The sequence below is a fragment of the Pygocentrus nattereri genome, chromosome 14 (assembly GCF_015220715.1).
Source record: "Pygocentrus nattereri isolate fPygNat1 chromosome 14, fPygNat1.pri, whole genome shotgun sequence".
NCBI lineage: Eukaryota > Metazoa > Chordata > Actinopteri > Characiformes > Serrasalmidae > Pygocentrus > Pygocentrus nattereri.
Window position 1 is genome coordinate 3644139 of NC_051224.1, and position 25759 is coordinate 3669897.

At 40.6% G+C, this 25759-nt stretch overlaps 1 protein-coding gene across 3 annotated transcripts in view; it reads right to left on the bottom strand.

Annotated features, from left to right (window-relative positions):
- The window catches only part of LOC108435872 (alpha-1,6-mannosylglycoprotein 6-beta-N-acetylglucosaminyltransferase B-like), a 174286-nt gene extending 148738 nt beyond the window's left edge, over window positions 1-25548 (bottom strand). For 2 of the 3 annotated variants that reach the window (XM_037544478.1, XM_017711995.2), the window contains exons 1-2: window positions 24936-25548; window positions 21370-21482 (exon numbers count right to left, since the gene is read on the bottom strand). In XM_037544478.1, coding sequence (XP_037400375.1) covers window positions 21370-21482; window positions 24936-25003 — 181 coding nt within the window. In that variant the 5' untranslated portion in view covers window positions 25004-25548. The remainder of the gene's footprint in view (window positions 1-21369; window positions 21483-24935) is intronic. The other variant, XM_037544479.1, reaches the window with a different exon arrangement.
- Between the last annotated feature and the right edge of the window lie 211 nt (window positions 25549-25759).

Genomic DNA, 25759 nt, shown 5'->3' on the forward strand with positions numbered 1-25759 from the left:
AATTCAGTGCTAGAGCAAAGAGACTAACCATGCATATGAACACTAGAAGTCCCTCAAATCTTTTCCATGAATACATCTCCAGAACTCTCTCGACCCGCATCCAGCTCTTAGGTAGGGTCACTCAGACTTGTTGATGTGGTTTAGGACACAATATTTACATTTACATTTACGGCATTTGGCTGACGCTCTTATCCAGAGCGACTTACAGTTTGATCATTTTTACACAGGTAGGCGAAGGCGGTGTTAGGAGTCTTGCCCAAGGACTCTTATTGGTTTAGCGTAGGGTGTTTACTCAGGCGGGGATTGAGCCCCAGTCTACAGCGTAGAAGGCAGAGGTGTTACCCACTACACTAACCAACCACAATAAACTTACTATAAGACTGAACTTTAAAAATGAAATCTTTCTGTGCCAAATGTCAACTCTCCCGCAGGATGTGACTCCCATACGTGTACACGTACGTCATGAACCACATGGATGCTAGATTACATTTAAAGTTCTCAGTGTTTTCCCTTTTATGAGCATAGATTTTGAATGTAATCTGTAGCAACCATGTGCTTCCATAATGACTGTGCATATGAAAGGGAGTGTTGGAATTTGGCACAACTCCTGTTGTCTAGAATTTATGGTGAAATTTGGTTCACTTTAATAGCTCGTACAGTGATCTAAACTAGGCTGTGCAAGTGTAATGAAGACCTGAAGGCAGTTTATGAATAGAATAGAATAGAATGCCTTTATTGTCACTATACACAGTACAATGAGATTAAGAGCAACTCCATCTCAGTGCAAACACACAATGTAAACAAATGACACGGAATAGAATGGGGAGGGGTTGTGCACAGTTCTATGCGTTTTGTATATATATATGTATATGAAATAAATATAAATATAGAAACAAAATAAAAAACTATGTTTTTTACAAGATATAAATATGGAGATATTTACAGCTGTATTGTATGTACACTAAATATTGCACATTGCTAAGTATTGCACATATTCCTGTATAATGTACATACATGTACAGTATGATTGCACATTTCCGTATGCAGAGTATTGCACAGTAGCTGGTAATGGAGTCTGGGAATAGACTGGTATGTAGGTGGTGATGGAAGTCTGGGGATAGACTATCAGTGCATCTGTGAGTTGAGAAGTGTTATTGCTTTTGGGAAAAAAAAAACTCTTTTTTTTAGAAATGCAGGTTGAGAGAAGTTTTGAGGATGTATTTACAGAAAAGATTTGGGTGACTATTGGCTTCTAGTGTTTCGTAAGTCCTGTAGCTCCAGTTTTAAACTAAAGAAGCAAAATTTGGACACCAGTCACCTCTTGACTACTCAACTACATCTACAGTAAATAAAATTTTTTTTGATTTTTTTTTTTGCTGAACTGTTCCATTAATATGGTAAGGTGGCTCAGGTAAGGTGTATGAATAAAGTCATTATTTACTGACTGTAGAAAGTAAACCATTTTTGACCTTGTAGTTGTCTCAAGCCTTTGTACTGTATCCTTAGCTATCGGCACATGTTGGCCCTTCACCTATATGAAATTTGAAACATTCCAGCTAGGAATCATTCAGGTATTGATCAGGAAAAGTTGGGGACTCTATCCCAATGTGTTGCGGTGAACGTTCTCTTTGGAAAATGTTTGACTCTCAGCAGTTCTGTCTGTTCTGTTGTTCATTGGCTGATGGGGTCACCACCTCAGCTATTACGGAATTTGCCTTTCCTCAATAGGATGGTTCTAGTGCTGCAGAGCCTTTAGGGAGGCTTTTAGAGGCTTTATGATTTGTCCACACAGCCTTGTGCAGGGATTTCAACTTCGATATCATCATTGCCCTATTAGGTTTTATTTTTCTATCTTATAGAGTTTTCTGCATTCTTTAGGCTGGTGTGAGTGACAGCCGCAGATATGTTCTTATTCACTCTTGAATTCCACGGAGAGTAAATGATCTTTTAGAAAATAAACTCAATTTGAAGTTCAGAGAGAGAATTCAGCCATGTGCTATCAAAGTGTCAAATAAACAATAAAACGATAATCATCTAGTCATATTTTGAGATCCAGTCCCAGAGAAGCGAATTAATCATGAAGTGCATGAAATGTTATTAGAATTATTAATATTATGCTGATTAATTAGAATACTTTGCTTTTTTTAACTCATGAAAATCAGCTGCTAAGAGATGCTTAGAATAAATAAATATACATTCACCATCTGCTGCATAAGAAATACCTACTTTGCATTGGAGTTGAGTTGTTGCTATTGTTACTGGCTGGTATAGCATAGTGGGAAACACCTCTGCCTTCTATGCTGTAGACTGGGGTTCAATCCCCCACCAGGGCAAGTACCCTACACTCTACCAATAAGAGTCCTTGGGCAAGACTCCAAACCACCTTGGCCTGCCTGTGTAAAATGATCAAACTCTAAATCGCTCTGGATAAGAGTGTCAGCCTGAAAAAAAAACTGTTGAGCTCTAAGCATTTATTGGCTCATTATTGTTTATAATATTTTAAAAAATACATAAACATTAACAGAGTAAGTACAGATTTAATGTATTTTAATTGGTTAGTTTCACCTTTTCTAAACCTCTCCTTGTGGCAACCCATTATTTATAGTTATCATCTAATATGTGGTTTGGTTGCTCAGTCATTCATTAAATTAAATCAGGTGTGCTGCTGGCAGAGCTGAACAAATCTATTGAAAGGTGCATTAAGGGGAGATCTGGACTAACTAGATTACAATACAATGTATTTTTGTTAATTTATGTTAATGTTGTATATTGACTTGATGTGCAAAAACACACTTACTGCTATGTTAAATTAGTTTTGCTGATAGGGCGCAATTATACATTTCGATTCCTTCTAATGATGAAGACATTATTGACAGGCTTACCAGCTGTTTGTCACATATTTTTCAGTGGATGTCACAACATTTCTTACAACTTAATAACGAAAAAACTGAAATACTGATTGTTGGTACTAAAACTCAGAGAGCAGCTCAGCTCATTATTTTTTATTTTTTTGTACGAAACCTGACGTATAAAACCTGGGTATAATCTTAGACTTTGAGTTCTGGTTTAACCTGCATATAAAAGCCGTCACTAAAGTAACTTTTTATCATTTGAGAAATATGAATAAAGCTCCTTTTCTATCTCAGAGCAACGCAGAGAAACTTGTTCATGTATTTGGTACAAGCAGAGTTGATCACTGTAATGGTCTTCTCACTGCTCTTCCTAACAAAACCACTCATCCCCTACAACGCCTACGAAATACAGCAGCACAGATTCCAACAGAAACTAAACAGAGAGATCAGACCACTCCCGTTTAGAAAGAACTGCACTGGCTGTTTCAGGGTAGATTTTAAACTTCTGCTACTAGATTTTAAGGCTCTAAATGATTTAGCATCTGTGTATTTCAGAATATCCATCTGTTTATGTTCCAGCATGAGATCTTAGATCTGCAGATAGTGGCCTTCTGCAAATACCTTCAGTAAAATACAGAAAATGTGGAGAGACTCTTTCATTCAATTCCACCTTTTATTAGACACAATCAAGCTCAGTGCACACTTTTAAGAAACATGTGAACATGTATCTTTTTTAACTAAGCATTTAATTAAAACCCTCCATATCTTTGGTATTTTTATTTAATGTCATCCATGAGTCTTTGTCTTGTCTATTGCTGTAAAACATTATCGCCTGTCTGTAAAGCACTTTGAGCTGCCACTGATATGAAAAGTGCTCTATAAATGAATTTGCTTAGGTGCTTACGACTTTTGCATTTACAGTTTGTGTTTGGTTGGATTTACACAGTGAAACTTTCATGCCACTTTAGTTGTTTGATCCTTACATGCAAAAAAAAAAATTGCACGTGAATTCCATAATGTAAAGCATCATGCAACTCACTTGACATTCAGACGCAACAGTTGCAAGCAACTCTGTGAAACATGCTTAATGAATCAGCCAAATCAAAATGCAAAGAACCCATCACATGATTATGTTGAACGACATACATTTAAATAATAGACGCCACTGGATCAGTGGACAAGAAAATAACAGAAAACTTCCGACCCCCATCCACCCATCCCCGACTGGTAGTTTTCAGTTTGTCAGTTTCCTGAGCCATGGCAAGAAACGTGAGTTCCTTAAAGGTAACATTTTGTTAACCAGCCGGCTAATACTAAAACTGTCTAAATGGCTGTTTGTGCCACAGTTTATTATGGTTGCACATTGCTTTTTATCCCATTTATATTATTTTCGTCTTTTATTCTTATTTTTTTCTGCCAATTATTTGCCACGTAACTCGTCCCACAGTTTTCGAGATATTAACACCGTTCCAACTCCAGATTGTCTGGTCTGATTGTGTGAGGTTTGCTTGTACACAGCTTTTTGATTGGTTGCATGGATTGCATGTGGCAATGGAATTTTGCTGAATTTTTTCCCATAGAGAATGAATGGGGTGAAAAATTGCATCACAATCTACGGTACTTCTGCTTGCCCAAACGACACCATTTCACATATACTATCTCAGGGCAGGCCCTCAAGCACGAATTCACTGTTGTTCTGACCCACACTCGTCCATTTCTCTTTTTTTCCATCCCTCGTTTCTCCCATAGAGTCCCATTCATTTTCACCACCACTCAAACTCTATAACTTCTTTGCCTGACAGTCACCAAAATGTGTGTACTCATTCAGAGCAGGCTCCCAAGCTCTAATCCACTGCCGTACTGACCTGCACGCTTCTCTCTGTCGGTTTTTCATCCCTTGTTCCTCCAATAGAGTCCCATTCATTTTTGCCACCACTCAAACTCTATTATGTAGTTTGACGCAAAGACGTGTCTTCACTCAGGAAAGGTTCCCAAACTTTAATCCACAGGCACGCTGACCTGTACTCCTCTATGTGTCATTTTTTCATCCCTCATTCATACTATAGACTTCCATAGTAACTGCTGCGCAACCATTCCACGTTTCCTTCAGCAAATGCACTTTCCTAGTTCTTTGTTATACTGCTGTTATTGTGATTTTATATACCTGGACTCATTTTCTCCCCTCTTGATGCCCCCTAATGTCACACAGATCTGAGATTTATTTGGGATACAAAAGATGAAAATTATTACAGAAATTGCAGCAGTTCCTTGGGGACCTCTAAGACAGAATGGGCAAGACATCAAGTACAATGATAATGGCTGCTTAAACATTAATTTTCAAAAGTTCAACACAGAGACAGCAGTTAAAAACTCAGAAATGTAGTGAAGATGTCTAGACAGATCATTGATGAAGCTCTACTCTAATGGAGTAACCGAATGTGTTACATGCAACAACTTGGACTGTTTTTGAATTGCTTGATCTAACCATCAGGTTGCACAGAAATTATGTTGCAGGCAGCTCAAAATGTAAAGCCATGCCCTGATCATCTTCTAGCACATCACCTGTGTTTAGTTTCTAACCACAGAATTGTTCTTAGCTAAAATGTTTTTACAGCCATGATGCACTCAGATACACAACAGTCTGTAATTGTTCACTTACATAGTGGACTTATAAGGCAGCTGGACCTCATACAGTAACCAGTGAGTGGAAGTAGAAGGTTGGTGTTTTTTAGCATTCCTCTGGTTGTCCATCTGGCATCACTGCTCACTTTTCTACAGCTGAAATTTTAAGCAGCATGTATGTGATGTGAATGGTGATGTCATGCAAAATGATTTGGCTTATTTTCTTTTGATTTATTTTTTCATAATTTACATCAAGTAGAACACGTCATGACAAAAGACTACAATACATCAAAACACCATCACTTCTCGGCTCCGTCTCTTACAGTACGAACTTCATGCAAATGAGCTTGGTTGCCAACCAATCAGATTGTTGATATGTGACACAGCAACCAATTGTGCCACGCCTATGATGAAGTTACATGGTTAATCTTCAACAGTTGCATAAACACACACTGAGAGGGAGATATAATGGTTGTTTAAAAACACTAATGCATTCAAAGCACGGTACATTATTATGTTAGATAGATATTTTAATAATATTAAAATAATATTAGGCTGCTTTGAGGCTCAGAAATAGCCTGCAAGTCATCTGCATCTTAACCTGATTGTGTTTTAGTGACGCATCCTGAAAGCAGCCAGCAGCTAACTGAGAAAGAGATTCGGCTTGTTGTAGTTAAACAGTGCGAGGCTGTTGCGGTCTTTGAAAACACATGAATAAAACATGCAGTGGGGTCTAAAAGTCTGAGACCACTACTGAAAATGGTACTTTTCTAATTTAATAGAAAGTGTTTTTTATTTATGTATAAATTAGATTATAAGCAAAGCAGTTTGAGTGAAAGGTAGAATCTTTGAAATTTGAACATGAAATTTGGTGTCTGTTCCCTTTTTGTTAATTACACTGTGCACTCAAGCAAAAACCTCTGACAAATAGATCAATTACACCAGATGTAACGTTGGGGAGTGATGACGCATGTGCGAAGACAAACAAGATTTATTATGAGCAAATCCAAACTCAGGGTCAGAGCAGTCCAGGGTCATAGAGCCAACACAGATGGAACGGGGAAAAGACATGACGAAAAATGAACACAGGGATAAACAAACACCAAACAATACAAACAGCACGAACAAAGACCAGCAAACACACAGTGCAACACACAGGGCTTAAATACGTGTAACAACAAGGGACAACAAGACACAGGTGGCTAACCAGACACAGGTGGAAATAATTAAGGGCAGCCTCTGAAAACAAGGGGGCAGGACCAGGAAGAACTCGAGGAAAACAAAAAGCACATGACAGGACTAAAAGGTAAACAAAAGCACATGGAGGAGTGGGAGGGGCCAATCATGACACATGAGAGTCCTCTAAAATTGTTTTAATAGAAGGGAAAAAAATTGTTGTTGGGAGAAAACCTCATATCTCCTAAATAGTCAATGGAAGTCAATGGAACCAGACATTTTTCCAAGCAATTTTGGGCTATTTCTTTTGGTCCATTCATCATGAAATTCACACACAATGTAAAGACCAAAATGCATTTTCAAATTATATTAAAAACTGAAAAACGTCAAAAATGGAGATACAAGGTTCTCTTCTGACAGCTGCGATATATATATATATATATATATATATATATATATATATATATATATATATAAAACATTATGACCACCTCCTTGTTTCTACACTCACTGTCCATCTTATCAGCTCCACTTACTGTATAGCTGCACTTTGTAGTTCTACAGTTACAGACTGTAGTCCATCTGTTTCTCTCATACTTAGTTACCCTGTTCTTCAGTGGTCAATACCCCCATGGACCCTCACAGAGCAGATACTACTTTGGTGGTGGATCATTCTCAGCACTGCAGTAACACTGACGTGGCGGTGGTGTGCTAGTGTGTGTTGCGCTGGTCTGGGTGGATCAGACGCAGCAGTGCCGCTGGAGTTTGTAAACACTGTGTCCACTCACTGTCCACTCTATTAGACACTCCTACCTTGCCAGTCCATCTTGTAGATGTAAAGTCAGAGACTCATCTGCTCCTGCACAGTTTGTGTTGGTCATCCTCTAGTCCTTAATCAGTGGTCACAGGACGCTGTTGGCTGGATATTTACCATGAAACCAAACACAAACAAACACCTCCATCTATTTGGCCTTGATAAATTCTACTCAAATCCCTGACATGTTAGCTAAAGAGGTGAGCTCACACTTGAAGATGACTTCAGCATTAGTCAGCGTTCCTTTCCCTGAGGCACTCTTGCGGATTGTTATCACGCCGAGTGAAGCAGCCTAGTTCAGAGTGGGTGGTCTCCATAGACAGCGTCCTTCGTTCTGTGTAGGTATTTAGATCTATTGCTCCTTTTCAAGTGCTTCTGAGAAACTTCTGAACGTGTCAGAGCTGAGATTTTTAGAACCGCAAGCAAAGCCAGTCTAGTAGCAGTAGAAATACAAATACAAGGTTTTTCAGGTTTTTGTTGGCTGTTTAACAAGAAAAACTAACCTTGTAGCTTCAGCTTGCTGGTGTGCAGTTAGAGACTGTAGCTCATCTTAACACTTTACTGCAGAGAGCTGTTCACAAGGCTACATGACACCTACATAAGCTTGTCGTGACAACTGAGATATGCCTACACGAATGTTTACAAATGCTTATTCCAATAAGCATCATCTTTTGCTTTGGCTAACTTTGATCAAAATTGGCAAATGTAACCTTTATAACAAATAACGCCTATTGGAAAAAGCATTTATAAATATAATGTAGGGTTACGTCAGTTGTCGTGACAAGCTTATATAGGTAACATGCGGCTTTGAACAGTAGTTTAAAGTGTTACCAATAAATCTTTACTTTGCCTTGACTTTATTCATTATATTACATTTTAATATACATGGTCAATGACCGCAGTGACTAATACAGGGGCTATTATTTTAATATTTTAACGTCCCAGGCTTATTACGTACAAAGAATTATTGTTTAGTAAGTACAGGGGCTTCAATGCTAGCTGGTTGAACTATTTGTGTAATACAACTTCGGGCCCGGCCGCAGGCCCTTAGCCTGTTAAAGGGTTAATGGACAATTTGTATCATCCATCCTCTAGCTCAGTTATTCCCATCCCTGGTCCTGGAGTACCTTGCCCTGCACATGTCTTCCCTGCTCCCAACACACCTGATCAAAATAACCAGAGGATTAGCAAGCCTTTCAGTCGAATTGGGTGTTTATTATACTGTAGTTTATTGTATTGCATTGAACGGCTCAGAGTTCTGTGTTCAACTCTGCTCCTTTTCTCTCTGTATCTACAGTGACTTTAGTTTCTAGCCGTATCTGAGCTCAGGACCGTCTTTCTCTCTAACCTACTAGTAACTAAGAAAGACACTTTCTCTAGACAGACAAAGCAGTTCTTGTAAGTCGCTCTGGATCAGAGCGTCTGCTAAACGCTGTAAATGTAAATGTTTTAGAGCAGGAAAACAAAAATATGCAGGACAAGGGGTATTCCAGGATGTCACGATTGGCCCCTCCCAGTCCTGTCCATGTGCGTTTGTTTTGGTATCTGTAGTCCTCCCCCTTGTTTTGTGACTCCGCCCCGGATTGTTTTCACCTGTCCCTCGTTTTCCCTTTGTTACTTAAGCCCTGTGTTTGCACTTTGTCTTTGCTGGTCTTTGTATCCTTGCCCTGTTTGAATCTTTGTTGGATGTCTTGGTCTTTGTTGTTTGAACCCCTGTCTGTGTCTAAGTTGAATTCTGGTTTATGTCATGTCTACCCCACGTTCTCTACGTATTGGCTCTCTGACCCTGGACCGTTATGACCCTGATTCTGGATTTGCCCTCAATAAAAGTCGCTTACCTCGCACACCAGAGTTGGGAACCCGTGCCCTAGCTCACCATCAATAGTCGGCTGGGTATATTTGAGTGGTTGGCCATTCTCAACCTAGAGAAGCCGCTAGCATATCAGTGTCACTGCTGTGTTAAGAATAGCACAAAGTAGAAAGTGGCTGCTGAACTGTGGACGACAACAGATGGAGTCTTTGTTCATGCACCTAAACAGTGGAGCTATACAGTAGGCGGACTCATAGTAGTGGTCTTTGATAAAGTGGATGATGAGCGTATTAAAGATGGGATCAAGGTGAAATCGCTGAAGAATAAGCATCACCTTCCCGCCACTAACAAAGACAGATCTACCACAGGTATTACATAATCATCTGATTGCAATTATTTGATTGAAGATATTTTCTATAATCATGTGTTCACATTGCTGCTTTTTCAGTTGATGGGTTACAGTAAAAACACGTAAAGAAGGGAAAGCAGAAAATGCATTCATTGAGACATCGTGTGTCTTTCCTCTAATTTTGAATGGTGTCATGACATGTTTAGAGGGCAGCATTGAGTAACGTCTGTTTATTGGAGCTCAAACTGCATCTGTTTTCATTTGGGAGCTACTAAGTATCGACAACTAGGAAGCAAGATACACGTATATTAAAAAGAAGATTTTTCACTGTCAAAATACTGTTCAGTTTCATGGCCAATACCCAAGTTTTGAAAGATAAAAAAGAAAAAAAAAAGATTAAATACAGGTAAATGAATCTTATATTTACTGGGCATTACCTCTGCGCTGTTGTTAATTTACAAAAATAGACTGTAATTTCACAAAAAGCAATGTTTACTTTTATTTATTTATATTATTTGTATTTATTGTAAAGGTGTTACTTTTATTATTATGGTAAAATTCCGTATGTCAGAATAACTAGTTGAACTAGTAAAGCTGTTGAACTGCAGTGAAAGGAAGTATTTTTAAGAAAATGACTGTAATTTTACTCATTTTACCATCATTAAGAGAAAACACTTTTACTGTTAATTGATACGTTTGTCTGGCACCCCTGCAGCCAGACTTTTTACTGTTGAATTTTTTGGTAACACTTTATTTGAAGGCTACCTACATAAGGACTTCATGACGCATTCATAAGAGCTGAATAATGCATTTATGAAGCACTACTTGAACATTTATTAAGTGCTTATGTTGGTTCTCGCAACCTGACATAAGATGTTTTATGAAATAAATGACACTAAACTAAATGACACTAAACATTTAAAACACTGTACATAACTATTTATGTCAGCATTCTTAAGACGACATTGTACTGATATCAGGTGAAATATGCCTGGAAACCACCCCCTCTTCCCTCCATGGCGTGGATAAGATGATTGATGCAATTATGTATAGTGTTTAAATATGTTTAGTGCTGTAAATATGTTCAACGTTTATTCTTATTATGTCAGTACAATGTCATTTATTTCATAAAATATCTTATGTCAGGTTGCGAGAACCGACATAAGCACTTAATAAATGTTCAAGTAGTGCTTCATAAACGCATTATTCAGTGCTTATGAATGCGTCATGAAGCCCTTATGTAGGTAGCCTTCAAATAAAGTGTTACCAATTTTTTTAGCTAATAGGACAAACTGCCCACTTTAGGATTGTAATTTAAAAGTTGCATAGAGTGACCAAAACTGAAAAATTAAAGGGTTTAATGTAATTATTTACTAGGCAATAAGTGATCACTTGAAAGTTAATGATTGTGATGGGTGTAAAGGACAAGATCTGACCTCTGTAGTTGCCAAAACCACTAAAAATAAAAAGACAACAATGCGGACCACCAAGCCAGGAAAAAGAAGCAAGTTTACTTTGCCAGTCAAGTTGTGCATCCAGACTACAGCAGGGAGCGAGTGTAGCTTCAAAAAAGTGGTCACCAACCCTGGTTCTGCAGCGCTACCTTCCTGTGGACTGTAGTTCGACGGCAAGCAACACTGAAACTATGGAAAGCGACAAGGTTCATTTACATTTGCGGCATTTGGCTGACGCTCTTATCCAGAGCGATTTACAATTTGATCATGTTACACAGGTAGGCCAAGGTGGTGTTAGGAGTCTTGCCCAAGGACTCTTATTGGTATAGTGTAGTGGGCTGACCCAGGTGGGGATTGAACCCCAGTCTACAGTGTAGAAGGCAGAGGTGTTACCCACTACACTGTCCCAATCACCCAGGTTCAAGAAAGGTTAGTGTTAAATGACCGACTGGGTCAACTTTTCATCTGTGCAGCACTTTCTCAAACTTTTTTTCCTACTCTCCATAGTTCCAGGGTTGCTTGCCATTGATTTATGTTCAGTGAGCGCTCACGCCTGAGGGTTTGAATAGGGAAATGTGAATCTGAGTGGGAACTGAATTGGGTGTAACACCGGTAAGTGCCGTGAACAGCTCGTAGAACATAAGGATTTAGGGCCACTGTAGCAAACCTTGCAGTCAAACTGAATAAAACCTAGACAGTGTTAAAAATCACCTCATTCATTCGGAATTCAGGGCACCTACGAGATCAGGACTCAGGTTATATTGAATATGGAACTGAACAGATAATTAGAAGCAAGCTGTCACAGTTGTGGGGAATGTTCTACTGTTCAGACGCCTCTGCCACCCGCTGCTAATCATTTTCTGGCACTCTTCGGAGGCTTAAGTCAGCGGCTCATACCGTTAAGGCTCAGAAACGCCTTCCCTTGTTGAAGATGGGGATGATAATAGAGAAAAATCATCAACTTCGTAAGATTCTCAGTTGCAAAAGTGTTTGATTCTGTCACTCACCATATTTTCTGGTAGCTGAAATACTCTAGCTCTAAAACATAGCAGCCCAGCCCACCCTGTTTCCCTCACAGCCCCACTTCCAAACCCATAGATCACTGCAGTGCCCCGCCCAGTGTGCTCTTCCCATTTTTGAGCATTGAGTTGAAAATTAGGGGTGGATGGGTGGAGCTGAAGCTAGTGGGGTGTAGTTACTCTTTAAAAAAGCTTGCTTCTGCTAAGTTCCACCTTAATCAATGACCCCTCCATTAAGACCACATGGCCAGTTGGACAATAAGCATTTCACTTAACAGCATAAACACTGCATAATTGAACCGAGGCAAAACATTACAGCATAATGAGAAACTGTCTTCCCATGTTTGGTATCAAGCACATATAATGCCATCATACCATAAACTGTCTTGACCTGTGAGCGACGAGTTCAGCTCCCACACAGCCCCAGTCCTGTTGAATCATGTTTTAGCCCGAGGAAACCTGATTCCCAAATGTCACCTCTGAGAAGTTCCAGCGGATCTCCAAGAGAAAGACTAATGCAACTTTAATGAAACGAGGCAGAAGCCACCCACAGCTCACTCCCTGCCGCCTTTCTGTCCAACACGGCCCAAAAGCCTTTGTTGTCTGGAGTATAAGTGGGGGAAACAGAGTTAACCACAATGGGTTTTTTATGCTCTTTTATAACTTGTGTTAATTAGAGACATTAGTTTAATGGCACAATAGCGCTTTCTTTCCTGATATTAATCCTGAAAGCCTCCCAGAAGAAAATTTTATCGCTCAGTTGTTGATCTTTGATGGCTCAGGAGACTTAATGCTGATTAGGAGAAATAACATTAGACAAAAGACACACTTTTAACAGTTACTCAGCATCAAAACTGAGGAGGCTCTTGGCTTTGGGTGTGAAATGGCTGGGTCTATATTGAGATTCCTCTCTTTAATGCAGATAAACATGAGCATTATTAGTCAATACCGTGACTTTATTGAGATCTCTACTGAAACTCGACAGGGAGACGTGAGATTTCTGGGCTCTTTTGTTCAGGATAAATATCAGCATGGGCAGCAGGAGACTGAAGCAAGAGTCTCCTTTGTCTTTCCATCTGATCTCTTTGTTGTCTGCAGAGATATTAAGATTAGCATTTAGATGCTTCCTTACTATGAGTTGAGTGCTTCTTTCTCTCTAGGCTTTAAACAATAAACCTAAAGAAAAGATTTGTAGTTTTATCTTTGTAGCTTCGTTATTTTTTTGTAAATATACGCACACTCTGAAATTAATACCTGCATCATGTTCCAAAAAGATTGGGACATGGCCAATGTAAGACAGATAATGATGTAAATTTTCATAAAATATCTTAAACAGGTAATGCAATCATGCTTGGGTGTGAGTAGCTTCCCAGAAAGGCCTAGTCCAATGAGCAAGGATGGGCCAAAGCTCACCACTGTGAAAAACCCAGCAGTTTAAGAACAACGTTCCTCAATCTAGAGAATCCAGAGAAGATTGCATAAAAGGACAAGGCTATAATTATAACTGTGATGGCCCTGCATTAAAAACTAGCATGTTTCTGTGATTTATATCACCACTTGGGTCCAAGAATACTTTGACAAATGTTTGTCAGTAAACATTATTTATCACTGCATCCAATAATGCTATGGGCAGTAGAAGCCATATGTTTACAAGATCCCCTGACATCTCTGGACAGCTCACCTGAAACGGACTGATGACTGATATTTATGAGACTGACCTTCTTGCAATGCACAGCTGTGTCCCATTAAAATATACGGCTCTTTATGAACAATGAAGCCCCTATATGGTTGTGCAGCTACAGACCCTTAATACAATAGTATAATAATATAATGGCAAAGAATTTCACTTTCAAATACACTGAACTGGTGTCTTCAGTTACGTCAAACAATTACTAAAAGGAAAATGAATGTGACCCAGTGGTTTTTAGTATTTATTAAAAAAAATCATAAGCTAAAATAAGTTAAAAGGTAAAAGCTTTCCATTTTAATATGTCGAATAAAATGATCTAATCACTGCTTCCTGTATTTATTTATGGCATTAGGCTGACGCTTTTATCCAGAGCAACTTACAATTTGATCATTTTACACAGGCAGGCCAAGGTGGTGTTAGGAGTCTTGCCCAAGGACTCTCATTGGTATAGTGTAGGGGGCTTGCCCAGGTGGGGGACTGAATCCCAGTCTACAGCATAGAAGGCAGAGGTGTTAACCACTACACTAACCAACCACATATCAACCGTTTATATACTCTCCCAGCATGTTTGTAATTGAAGTTTAATGTAGGTATGAATATGCAGAAATATGCAAATGCACTGGATTTTCCGACATCACAGAAGCAGTACATTCAAAATGGGCTGTTTCAGATTACATTAGTTTACATATAACTGTATTTGTTTTCCACTTCTTTTCTTCTTCTTCTTTCGCCTGCTCCCTTTAGGGGTCGCCACAGCGGATCATCTGCCTCCATCTTGCCCTGTCCACTGCCTCCTCTACTTTCACACCACTTTGTTTTCCACGATATGGACTTTTTAAGGCAGTACTGTCTTTCTGACTCAAGAGTAAATTCAGTATCAAAGCAAAGCTGGCAAATATAGAACGTTTCACCTGGGAATACAACTGAGCAAACAAAAATAAAAAAACATTTTGAGGAAATATAATGGAATAATAACATTTTATCTTGCGCTTGTACATACTGACTCCTCCAGTTTTAGTCATTCTTCACCTTCATTTCCCTTTTTTGAGCAGAAAGGGGTGAAGATTTTGTGATTGGACTTCAATGCTGCTCCAGAGATGACAGAATAACAGCGTTAGTGCAAGGTAGTCTTTGGAATTTGCATTAATATTCCTGTTTAGCTCAGTTTTCAGGCAGAATGAGTGTGGCTATTGCATGCATTAACAGTGACCTAAAACATAGGTTCCTAATTGTTTTTTGGCTTGGACATACTTCACATACTTCATATGGCAGTTCTTTAAAGCATAAAAAGATTCTCATACTCTAATTTACATATCTGGGTCTTAAAGGAACCATCTATTAAGACGTTTTTCTTTGGCACCATTCTGAGGAATAGTACCTCATATTAACCAAAATAATTATCTCGCACTTTGGAGTTTGTACCTCACAGTTACCTGGCTAATGTCTAGAACTTTTGGTGCCACAGTAAAAAAAATCCAATGAATATAAATGAATATTTGATTTAAAAATGTTTTTTTTCATTATTGAAGTTGATAGAAGGTCAACAAGAAGATTCATTTATCATGAAAAACTTTTGGGTCAAAAACTGTTGTCTCATGTTTTCATATCACCCTAACACAAATAATTTCACGGGGGAGCTTTATTTTACCCACACTCTTGCATTTTAGAGCAGTAAGTGAGACTGCATCCCTGTCCCTCATGGCCACATGGTGAGCAGTTAGATCCCATTATTCTGAAATAAATATATCCTAAAATTTCAATATCAGACAGTAACACAAAAAGAATTGTCACTACCGACAACATAAATTTTCTGTTTTGAATCTAAAAGTGTACAATTGTTTAAAGCTGTATTTGCTAGTCATGTTCTGGCCAGAATTTTTGAGTTATGCTCAAAATTACCAAAAACTGTCACTGCTGACACATGTAGTAAAGTTTCGGAGGCGTACTGTATTGGTGGTGTTAAAAATGTCTTTTTTTAATTTATTTTAATAATAAAATAAACATGGTTAAGGTTTAGAGCCACTCAAAGCAAAAGGGTTTGAGTCTAACGTCCAAGTTAGTTAAAAGTCCAAAACGCATTGTCAACAGTTTGTGAACCAGTCCGGTAGATTGATCCAAGTACTGTATAACCAGCCTTCACTAAATAAGCCAAGGCCTTGTTTAGGAGCAAAATCCCTTCACTGTATCTGTGCCATTCAACCTTCCCAAGTCTAAATCCCCATCCAAAATCCCGGCGCCAGCATGCACGCTGCTTTCACATCAAAAAAGCGAATCAGATCACTAACATCCTTCCAAAATGGCCATTAGCAGAAGACTTACGACCCTGAAAGCTGACCTCCTGCTCATGGTGGAGGATTAGCGTTAGAGAATGTGTTTTAAATGAGGCTGAATGTGGCGGGAGTGGGTGGACAAAAGCTAAAAGAAGCTGTTATGTGTAGAGAGGATCAGAGAATCAACAGCCTCTCACTGGATCAGCACAGCAGTGGAGCAGAGGACAGCTCATTTAGAGATGTGGAGCACACAGCCAAGGCTTACACTCTCCACACACACACACACACACACACACGCGATATGACTGCTCATTTACTGTTAGAGAGAGTACTAAAACATGTAATGCACTAAAACAATGACTCAGGATCACATCTCATCTAATGGTCATAAACACTGACCACTACCAAAAGCTCAAAACTGTAATTCAAAGTCCAAATAATAATTGTCACAGTAAGCTTATTTCTCTCCCATTGAAAGCCATTATAAAGCTTAACGTCGCTTAATGTTCTTTTATCTTACTGGTCATAAACAAGGTCACAACATGACCTAAGAACATAAAATATCTCTAATGTTTACTACACAAAAATAGTGTCATATACCAAAAGATCTAAACTGTAATCCAAAACAAAGCATTTCAAAAATGTTCTTTTCATTAAACCCCATTTATATGGAAACATTTGTGCAGGACTGGACCCCGATATTCGATTGTTTGGATGTTTGTTTGTTGGGTTGGTATTTGGTTTTTAATTTTGGAATTCAGAATTTTTTTTGGAGGGGGGGCTAAATGTAGGCTAAATGTAGGCTATCAAAACAGGGGAACCACAAAATACTTTAACATTCGGGGCTCTCAGGAAAAACCTGGATGACCCATAGTTACGATCCATAACACAGCCTTTGTGATGCGGACAGAATCGCAGACGAACGCGGATGAAATACAAACGTGATTTATTATGAAGCAAATCACCAATGTCCAAAGGGTAAAGCAACAACGTAGTCAATATCCAGGCCAGAGTCAAAAGCACAGGTCAAAAAACACAAGCAGAGGTACCAAAAGGGGAAAGGCAAAAATCCAGGAGTCAAAGAACAGATCAGGAGGTCAAAACACGACAACAAACAGCACATAGGAAGAACGCTTGGTAAGTCTCAATGGAACAATACTTCCTGAATCCCGGGCTTAAATAGTCTTACCTAAAACCACAGCCCTCTACTCTACTCTGGAACCCCCACCACTCCACCTGTATTCAGGATCTTCAACATAAAGGTCTTTGTACAAATGAACCCGAAACAGCCCAACATCACAACACTGTGCATCGACTCCACAATACATTTTGTGAGCACATTCTTGATTGCACTATTAAATTATGACGATATATATACCTATATATACCATCTCAGCATGGGCTCCTGACATCCCACTCACTCACAGCAGTGAATGTCACACTGATGCAGTACTAGACAGCTTGTATTGCTAGGGTGACTGCAAACACTGCCCTGCTGTACTGAGCCCTACTACAATGTACGCTTTGCGTGCTTAGAGTTAGACCACCTCTGTGAAGTGCTGGTTAACCCATACATGCACTGGGCTATTACCCCCTAGCCCACCGCTCAGAGAGTAGCTGGCCTCATAGATAGAGCAAAGCTGTGAATGTTGCAGTGCTCTGCAAGGAAAGCAGTGAGTCTCGAGATTCCGATTTTACAGTGGATGAAGTGCTTTCAACAAAGGTGCTTGGCCCCCCATCACTACCAACCCCTCCCCCAAAAGGGCAAAGCTTCGAAAATTAGCTGTTGATTACTACTGAAGCCCAGGAGCCCCTCCAATGAAAAACCATATATTAACCATTACACCCTTTTTTGGATTATCAGTTATTTTATTTTCTGTTTTATTCTCTACAGACTTTTATGTTAAGGCCAAGCTATGCTTTAGTTTCATTTTAATGACCACCTTATTTTAAATACAGGGCATCAAACTTGGCATTTTAAATAACATAATGCTTACATGATTTAAAACATTTTTTTTTCATTTAAAATTTTTGTTTTAAGGGCTCATTTAACCCCTTATCAAGCTATGGGCCTGGTTTTATTACACACCTCAATAAACAAAGAATAGCCCCATTACTTTGCATGGAGGTCCCTATAGTTACTAATAGTAAGCCTTTATATGTAATACGCCTGGAATATTAAGGGGTTAATGTGGCTTGGTGCACTTAATGTGCACTTAAACTTAAACAACCTATTTGTTTGTTTAATAGGGTTAAACGTTAAAGTTTGTTTAATAGGGGGCAGTTGTGGGCTGTGGAGGGGGGCAATCGTGGGCTGGAGGTTAGGGAACCAGCCCTGTGACCGGATGGTTGCTGGTTCGATCCCCTTGGCTGACGGTCCATGACTGAAGTGCCCTTGAGCAAGACACCTAACCCCCAATTGCTCCCCGGGCGCCATGGATAGGGCTGCCCACCGTTCCGAGCAAGTGTGCTCACTGCCCCCTAGTGTGTGTGTTCACTAGTGTGCATGTATGTGGGTGTTCCACTGCAAGGATGGGTTAAATGCAGAGGTCTAATTCCACAGTGTGTAAACACAGAGACAAATGGTTGTTAATTCTAATTCTCTCACATCTTTCTGATCACGACCACTGTCTTCTGCCCAAAGCATGAACCTGTAATGCAGAGAAATTTGGGGTACCTTCATCATTTTAGTATATTAAGCCATATTAAGGTCTTTCCCAATGTGTTCCTTATGAAGAGCAGTTCTCAAGCTCAGTCCTGATGACTCCTCATTATGGAAATTTTTGTACTTTGTCTCATCTATCACACCTCATTCAACACGTTAATTAATTATTAAGGCTCTATCAGGTGTGTAGTGTAGGGAAAACACAAGAATATGCTCTAGGACTAAGATTGGGAATTCCAGGCCTGGGAGGTCTTAAGAGTTCCTCTGAGTTATTTGTAGATTCCAGATTGATTCTATTGGCAGTAGACAGTGTTTATGACCAATAATATGTGGGGAAGGTTTTATGTTTGTTGTCTTAGGAAATTTACCCATGTTAAGTATTTTCCTTATAGTAGATTTCAATAGAGAGATTAATACTTAATGCTTATTGTTTTGGTTTTAGGCAGTTAGGCAGCATTTATGACCAGTGAGTGAAAGTCAGTGTTCCTATGTTGTCGCTTATTACAGAAAGTGAATATACGCTTATTTAGTCCTGGGAAGAACAAAAAAGAAAAAAGAGGGATGGAGCGATGGGTCTTCAAACTCTCACGTCCTTCTTTGGCCAGGCAGCTGGCGGTGTTTAATGAGCAAGAGCCAGCTGCTTTCTCAAGACGAGTAGTTAATTAGTCAGCCTCTCTCTCTTTGTCTCTCTCTCTCTCTCTCTCTCTCTCTCTCTCTCTCTCTCTCTCTGCAGCACTGGGCTCTATTAAACCAAGATTATCTATCACTTAGAGCTGTAAGCCAGGCTTTGGAGAATATGCAGATGGATCCTGCCTAGCACTGCATTTATTTCTGCATCTACACACTCTGCTGTTCTCCTCATATCAGGTCACTTTTTGCTGCCACTCTTCAAACCACAAGGAGAACAAATGCTGCAAGTATCGATTTTACGTCCACAGCTTCATCCTATAACTTGGGAGTCGGCTTTCTTGGGCACTGAATTACTCATATCTCTCACTGTAGGCTATGAGCTGTAATTCACATATGCAGGAAGTGTTCTTTATGAACATAGAGAGTAGTGATGAAAGAGGGGACAACCCATGTTCACATGGTTAGCCACATTCATAACCTCTTAGGTTTGTGGGTATGGGTGTACATTTTTAGGGCAAAGCTATGCTGAATATCTATGAAAACCAAAGAAAAGCAGTGCTCACCTCCAATATCAGACCTAAAACACCAGTCCCAACAAGGTAAAGTGATGTTCTTCTTCTAGGTTAAGGTTAAGCTTAGACAATTCTTGTTAGATTAAGTGACCCTCATTAGTCCCAACATGGGGAAGCTTCACCTCTGCAATCTAACCTATCCATGCAGTGAAACACCACCTACACAGTAGTGAATGCACACCCAATAGGGGGCAGTGAGCACACTTGCCCGGGAGCGGTGGGCAGCATAATCCGCAGCACCCGGGGGGCAGCAGGGCATTGGGTGCCTTGCTCAGGGGCACCTCAGTCACATGCTGTCAGCTCTGGGGCTCAAACTGGAAACCTTCCAAGGCTGGTTCCCTAAACTTCTGCCCACGACTGCCCCCATACAGGCAGTATGTGTAGAGCTACAGTACATAGGGAACATGCAGTACTAATAGAAGGTCTCTTAATCTAATCTAAAATCTGGTACACTAGATCTAATCTAAGATCTAATAGATCTGGTCACTATCAGATAAACAGGACACAAGGTTTTCATTTTTGAGAAGCAGGAAAAAGACAAAAAGAAGAAAATTTGCACTAAAACAGGAATCTGGACATCTGAAATGTGGAGAAGTTTCTTTGCACTTATGAGTCTAAATTTGTGATTGAGGTTATGGAAAACACAACTTCTAAGACTGAACTTCGGAGGTGTAGAGAAATAATCAATAATAATATTATAATATTATTGCAAATTCCCATGAAAGACTGGAAGCAACCAAACAATACCAAAACAATAGAAGTTGCAGTAAAGGTTTGTTGGTGAGGCTTTTGTGTAATATTTGGTAAATAAACATTTGCTTTTTCCCTGATAAACAACTTGTGATGACCAATGAATAAAACGTGGTCTCTGACTTTTAGACAGTGTAATTCAACCTTAGTAGCATAAAGCCGAATACAAATATCCCACAAGGGCAGAAATATAAACACGGATTTGTTAAGTTACATGTTTTGTTTTTCACACTGTTCACCAACAGACACCTGAACTGGCTCACCATCTATGTTCTCTTGGACCCCCAGCCATGGTATTGCTGGAGATCAAACCGCTTAGACAGTTACACCACTCAAGATGTTGTCATAATGGTAGCCATACTTTTTAAATTAAAGGCTAGAACGTTTTTATTACATATAGGTTACAGATATTAATGATTATATTATTTATAAATAATATTTATGGATTGTCTGTACACTGTTATATTTCTAGTATAATAAAAAACAGTCCAGAGCCTTAGAGCCTATTCACTCTGCACTGATCTCCATATAACCACGAGCGAAAGAAGCACAAATCCACCTGAAACATTCTCCCCTTTACTCCAAGAAAACAGCTGATGCAAGCCGCTGCCAGCTGTTTGCACTCAGACCACGATGGGGTCGAATAAGAAGGGCAGTTTGGGCAGTATTAGCCATAGAAGAGACCGCCCAGCTTACCTTCAGTCCGGATGGTGAAGGGAGAGTCCCCGAGCCGCTTGGCCGAGAACTGGCCCCCTAGAGAGGTCATTAAGAAGCAGAGGCTGAAGAAGCCGATCCCCACCACAAAAATCCTGCAGAGAAACAGACGCCCTATTACTGTGGTCAGAGTGGCTCCAGCACAAAAGGTAATAATGGCCATCAGGAGACTGAATTGTAAAATATTAATGGCTTAACACTTCTTTCATTCAGTTCAGTTCCAGCTAATAAACCTTTAAAATGTCACACACTTCTCTTTTTGCTCTCTAACTTAAAATCATAGAACTTTGCACCAAAATTGCCTGCTCTTTGCATCAGCCCAAATGAGCAAGCAACAGACTCGCTGCCACAAGTGATTGCCCAAGGACATTTGACGCTGCTTACATACTGACTCTTCATCAGTTGATAAAACCTGTGACGGTGCTCTTACATATGAAGGTGCCAAAATGGGTTCTTTGCAGTGATGCCACAGAAGAACAACTTTGGGTTCCTCAAAGAACCTTTGCAAAACATTTGTTAGCTGTACAAATGAGGAGAAACTTTGGGCCGTTTAAAGAAGCTCCATGTCATGTCGAAGTTCTATACAAATTATAGATTTGATTCCCAGAGCTGTAAGTCCAGGCCAAGAAGCCTAGGACTCGTTACTGTTAAGAGTGTATAGTGAGGTCAAAATGAATTTTGCATCCCATGTTTTCTTTCATTCTCTGGTCATTCTGTGGATTTTGTGTCAAACAGAGTTATGTCATGTGATGGAAAATGCAGGGGGATTAATCAAGTATGATTAGTTCTCTTAAACAAAAGGTGCAAAATGGTTCTTTTGGGTGATATTATAGAGGAACTACTACTATCTGTACAGTTTTCTCCCCACTGTAGGATTTAATGCCACCCATTACACGATGCTTCCAATCAGGGAAGTAAAGGCTAGCACATCCTTCATCTGAGACATGTGGAGCTCCACAACACCAAGCATTTGTGCTCTTTTCGGGCTCCCAGTCACCGACGGCTGTGGCGTCACTGGCAACCAATCTCCCGATGGTTGAGCCTACACTTAGGCAGTTGCCCTTAAACCCAACTTAAACCTGCCAGCATTAGCTCACTGATATCCTACACGTGATTCAATGATATATAATACCTGGCATATAATCTGTCCATTGATGTTTCTTTAAAGACATATTTTTGTAAATGTAATATACGAGTGTAGAGAACCTCTGTTAACTTTAAAGACCCTCTATATAACGCCAAGTAAAGGTTTCAAGAACTACGCATTCAAGCCCGGAAACATTTCAGAGCCTTTATTTTCAAGAGTGTAGTCCACCAAATCATTGACAGACTTTGTAGAACAGTGGTTCTGTTTGATTTCACTTGTGAACCTATTCTACTTGTATTTTATCTCCACCAACGTGTAAAATATAGGGGGTTATCAGGGGTCCAGGGCCTCCTAATTAACTGCTTGGACCCCCTGAATGTCTCAAAATCAGGGGGGGGGTCCCTGAAAACATTTATTGTGACTTTATGCTGTACATTGGGGAAAAACTGATGCCCAGACACAAATTCAGGGAAAGGTTATTGTTGTGGCATTCTTAACTAACCAGTGATGCAGCACTGGTCTGCCTCACGGTGGTGCTGTGGCAAACTGACTCACCTAGTTGGTCCTTCATAGCCTACTAGTTTAACTATGGATATCTCTGGAAAAACTTTACATTATGCCATAGCATATTTGTAAATCTGAAAACTTACCCTGGTGGAAATAGTTACTAATATCTCAAACCAAAGACAAAAGAGGAGATCTGTCAGCCACTGATCTCCATTCCACATCTATACCAATTGAATGTTTTTCCCAGAACTGTACGTCAAAGCCAAGAACCATTTAGGAACACACACACATCTTCTAAGCTGCTTCTCCTTCTGGGTCGTGGGAGGTGCGGGAGACTATCCCAGTGGTCATTGGGTGGAAGGCAGGATACACCCTGGACAGGTCACCAGTCCATCGCAGGGCAGACAGAGAGACACTTTCACTCACACCCAGGGGTGATTTACCATGTCCAGTTGGCCTGACTGCATGTCTTTGGACCATGGGTGGAAACCAGAGAACCCAGAGGAAACCCACACAGACAGGGGGAGAACATGCCAACTCCACACTGAAATGACCCTAGTCACGCAGCCGGACCCAAATCGAACCCAGGCCCTACTTGCTGTGAGGCAACAGAGCTACCCACCACACCATTTTTAATGAAATGTATCCACAAATGAACGCAGTTTGCTGTAAAACGTAAATGTGACCCAAAGAGAAATGAGCTACAAGACGCACTGTCAATCTATAAGCACTGCTAATCTCGCAGAGAAAAGAAAAGGTAATATTTGCATCATTCTGTAAAATGAGTCTGAGGCTAATCTGAGTCTTAGACCATCTCATGTCAGAACAGTGTGCGCCAAGAAAGCTGCGTAAAACTCTTCTGGAGTCAACACTGTAAGAACCAAAGCGTTTGAATATGAGCTGGGCTGAGATTTCATCATCTTTTTATCTGTTTTCCACTTCTCCTCTTCAGAGAAACTGGGCAGATGTTCTCCAAAGTGAAATCATTTTCTGGTAGTCTGGTGAAAACATCGACATCTTCTTATCAGGAAAAGTTTGTAATTTGCAATTCAAACTTCACACTGGCATAGATCTCTGAGTGGCTGGTCTAGAACAGATAGCCAGTTGAGAGGGGAGCCGATATTAATGGCACTCTTCAAAAAAAGGGGGGTGCCAAAATGGGTTATTTAGAGTAATGCTGTAGAACCAGTTTTGAGAACCTTTTAATGTATGGGCCATATGTAAACAAGAAACATTTCAAAGTTCAAAAAAGCTCCACATTGTATCAAGATTCCATACCAATGCGATCAATAGGTCCAATCAAAGAGCCTGTATTTTCAGTCTATAGATGATGAGTCTGTATGACTGGAAATTTGGGGGCAGTCATGGGCTGGAGTTTAGGCAACTGGCCCTGTGACCGGAAGGTTGCCGGTTCGATCCCCAGTGCCGACAGTCCATGACTGAGGTGTCCTTGAGCAAGACGCCTAACCCCCAATTGCTCCCCGGGCGCCGTGGATAGGGCTGCCCACCGCTCCGGGCAAGTGTGCTCACTGCCCCCTAGTGTGTGTGTGTGTGTGTGTGTGTGTAGTCACTAGTGTGTACGTGGTGTTTCACTTCACGGATGGGTTAAATGCAGAGGTGGGATTAAAAAAGTATCTCTTATTCTTAAGTGGTCTGATTAAATTAGGTACATACAAAGATTTGCTCGGAGGGTAGATTCATGAGCCCTTTCCAGGACGCAGACTTATAAGCATTCAAAGCGCGATCACTTAAGTGTTACACTTTACAGAGATCAGCCATGAAGTGCATTAGAACCTGTCTGCCACTGAGATGATCCGCAAAGAGCCACATTCAACACCTGGAAAAGTAAATGACTGAGCTGCTGAACCGGCCAGCCTGTCTCGAGCGTTGCGCCTGACTTCAGAGCTGTCTAAGTGGTAGAGGCAGTCTAGTAAAAGGAATGGCTTCTGTTTACCTGAAGGGCTTGAACGTCAGAAGACATCTTCTCACCATAGTCGTGCAGTCGCTGTTCAAAGCAATCATTTTCAAGTGGATGACGTCACGTTACGCGATCTGTCAGCGGCATGTTTCTCCGTTTACATGCTGTGCTGTGGCGGCGTGCAGCGTCTCCGTTCGGCTGGCTCTGCGTAAACGAGTCCTGGAGGAGCTGCACGGCAACGGCGGGCGCCTAAGAAAGCAACTCCGCTGAGAGCGAGGGGAAAAGTGCTGGAGAAGTCATTCCGTCCGCGATGCTCGTTCTTCCTGGACAAAAAGTCCAGTGAAATTCGTGGGAGAGGCAAAACGCAAAGAATGAAGTTCCATCCGCGTGTGGAGCGCAGGACGAGCGGAGATTCCTCCTTAAAGGAAAGCAGCTCTCAAGTGGCCATTGCGCAGAGAGCGGCTGCTTGGAGGGAAATGTCAGGAGCACAGCGCCATCACTCGTTTCCAGTCGGTCAGCGTTCACTCAGAGTCACGGGAACGCGGCGGCGTCTGGTTTCAGCACCACGGACAGCTCCACACGAGTCACTGCGTGTACATAGACTGAGTTGAGGAGCTAGTGGGCTGTAGAGACTGCTCTGGTTTACTTGGATGAGAAGACCAGCGTGTGTGTGTGTGTGTGTGTGTGTGTGTGTGTGTGTGTGTCTTGTGGAGAGGAGGGGCATGGAGGCAGTAATGAAGGGCTACATCTCTGCACAGTTCTCAGTACAGCCCTCCTTTTGGAGATCCCTCTCCAGCTCTGAAGAAGGGCTCCAACACTTCAATACGCACCAAATACTGGAGCACACCAACATGCACCCT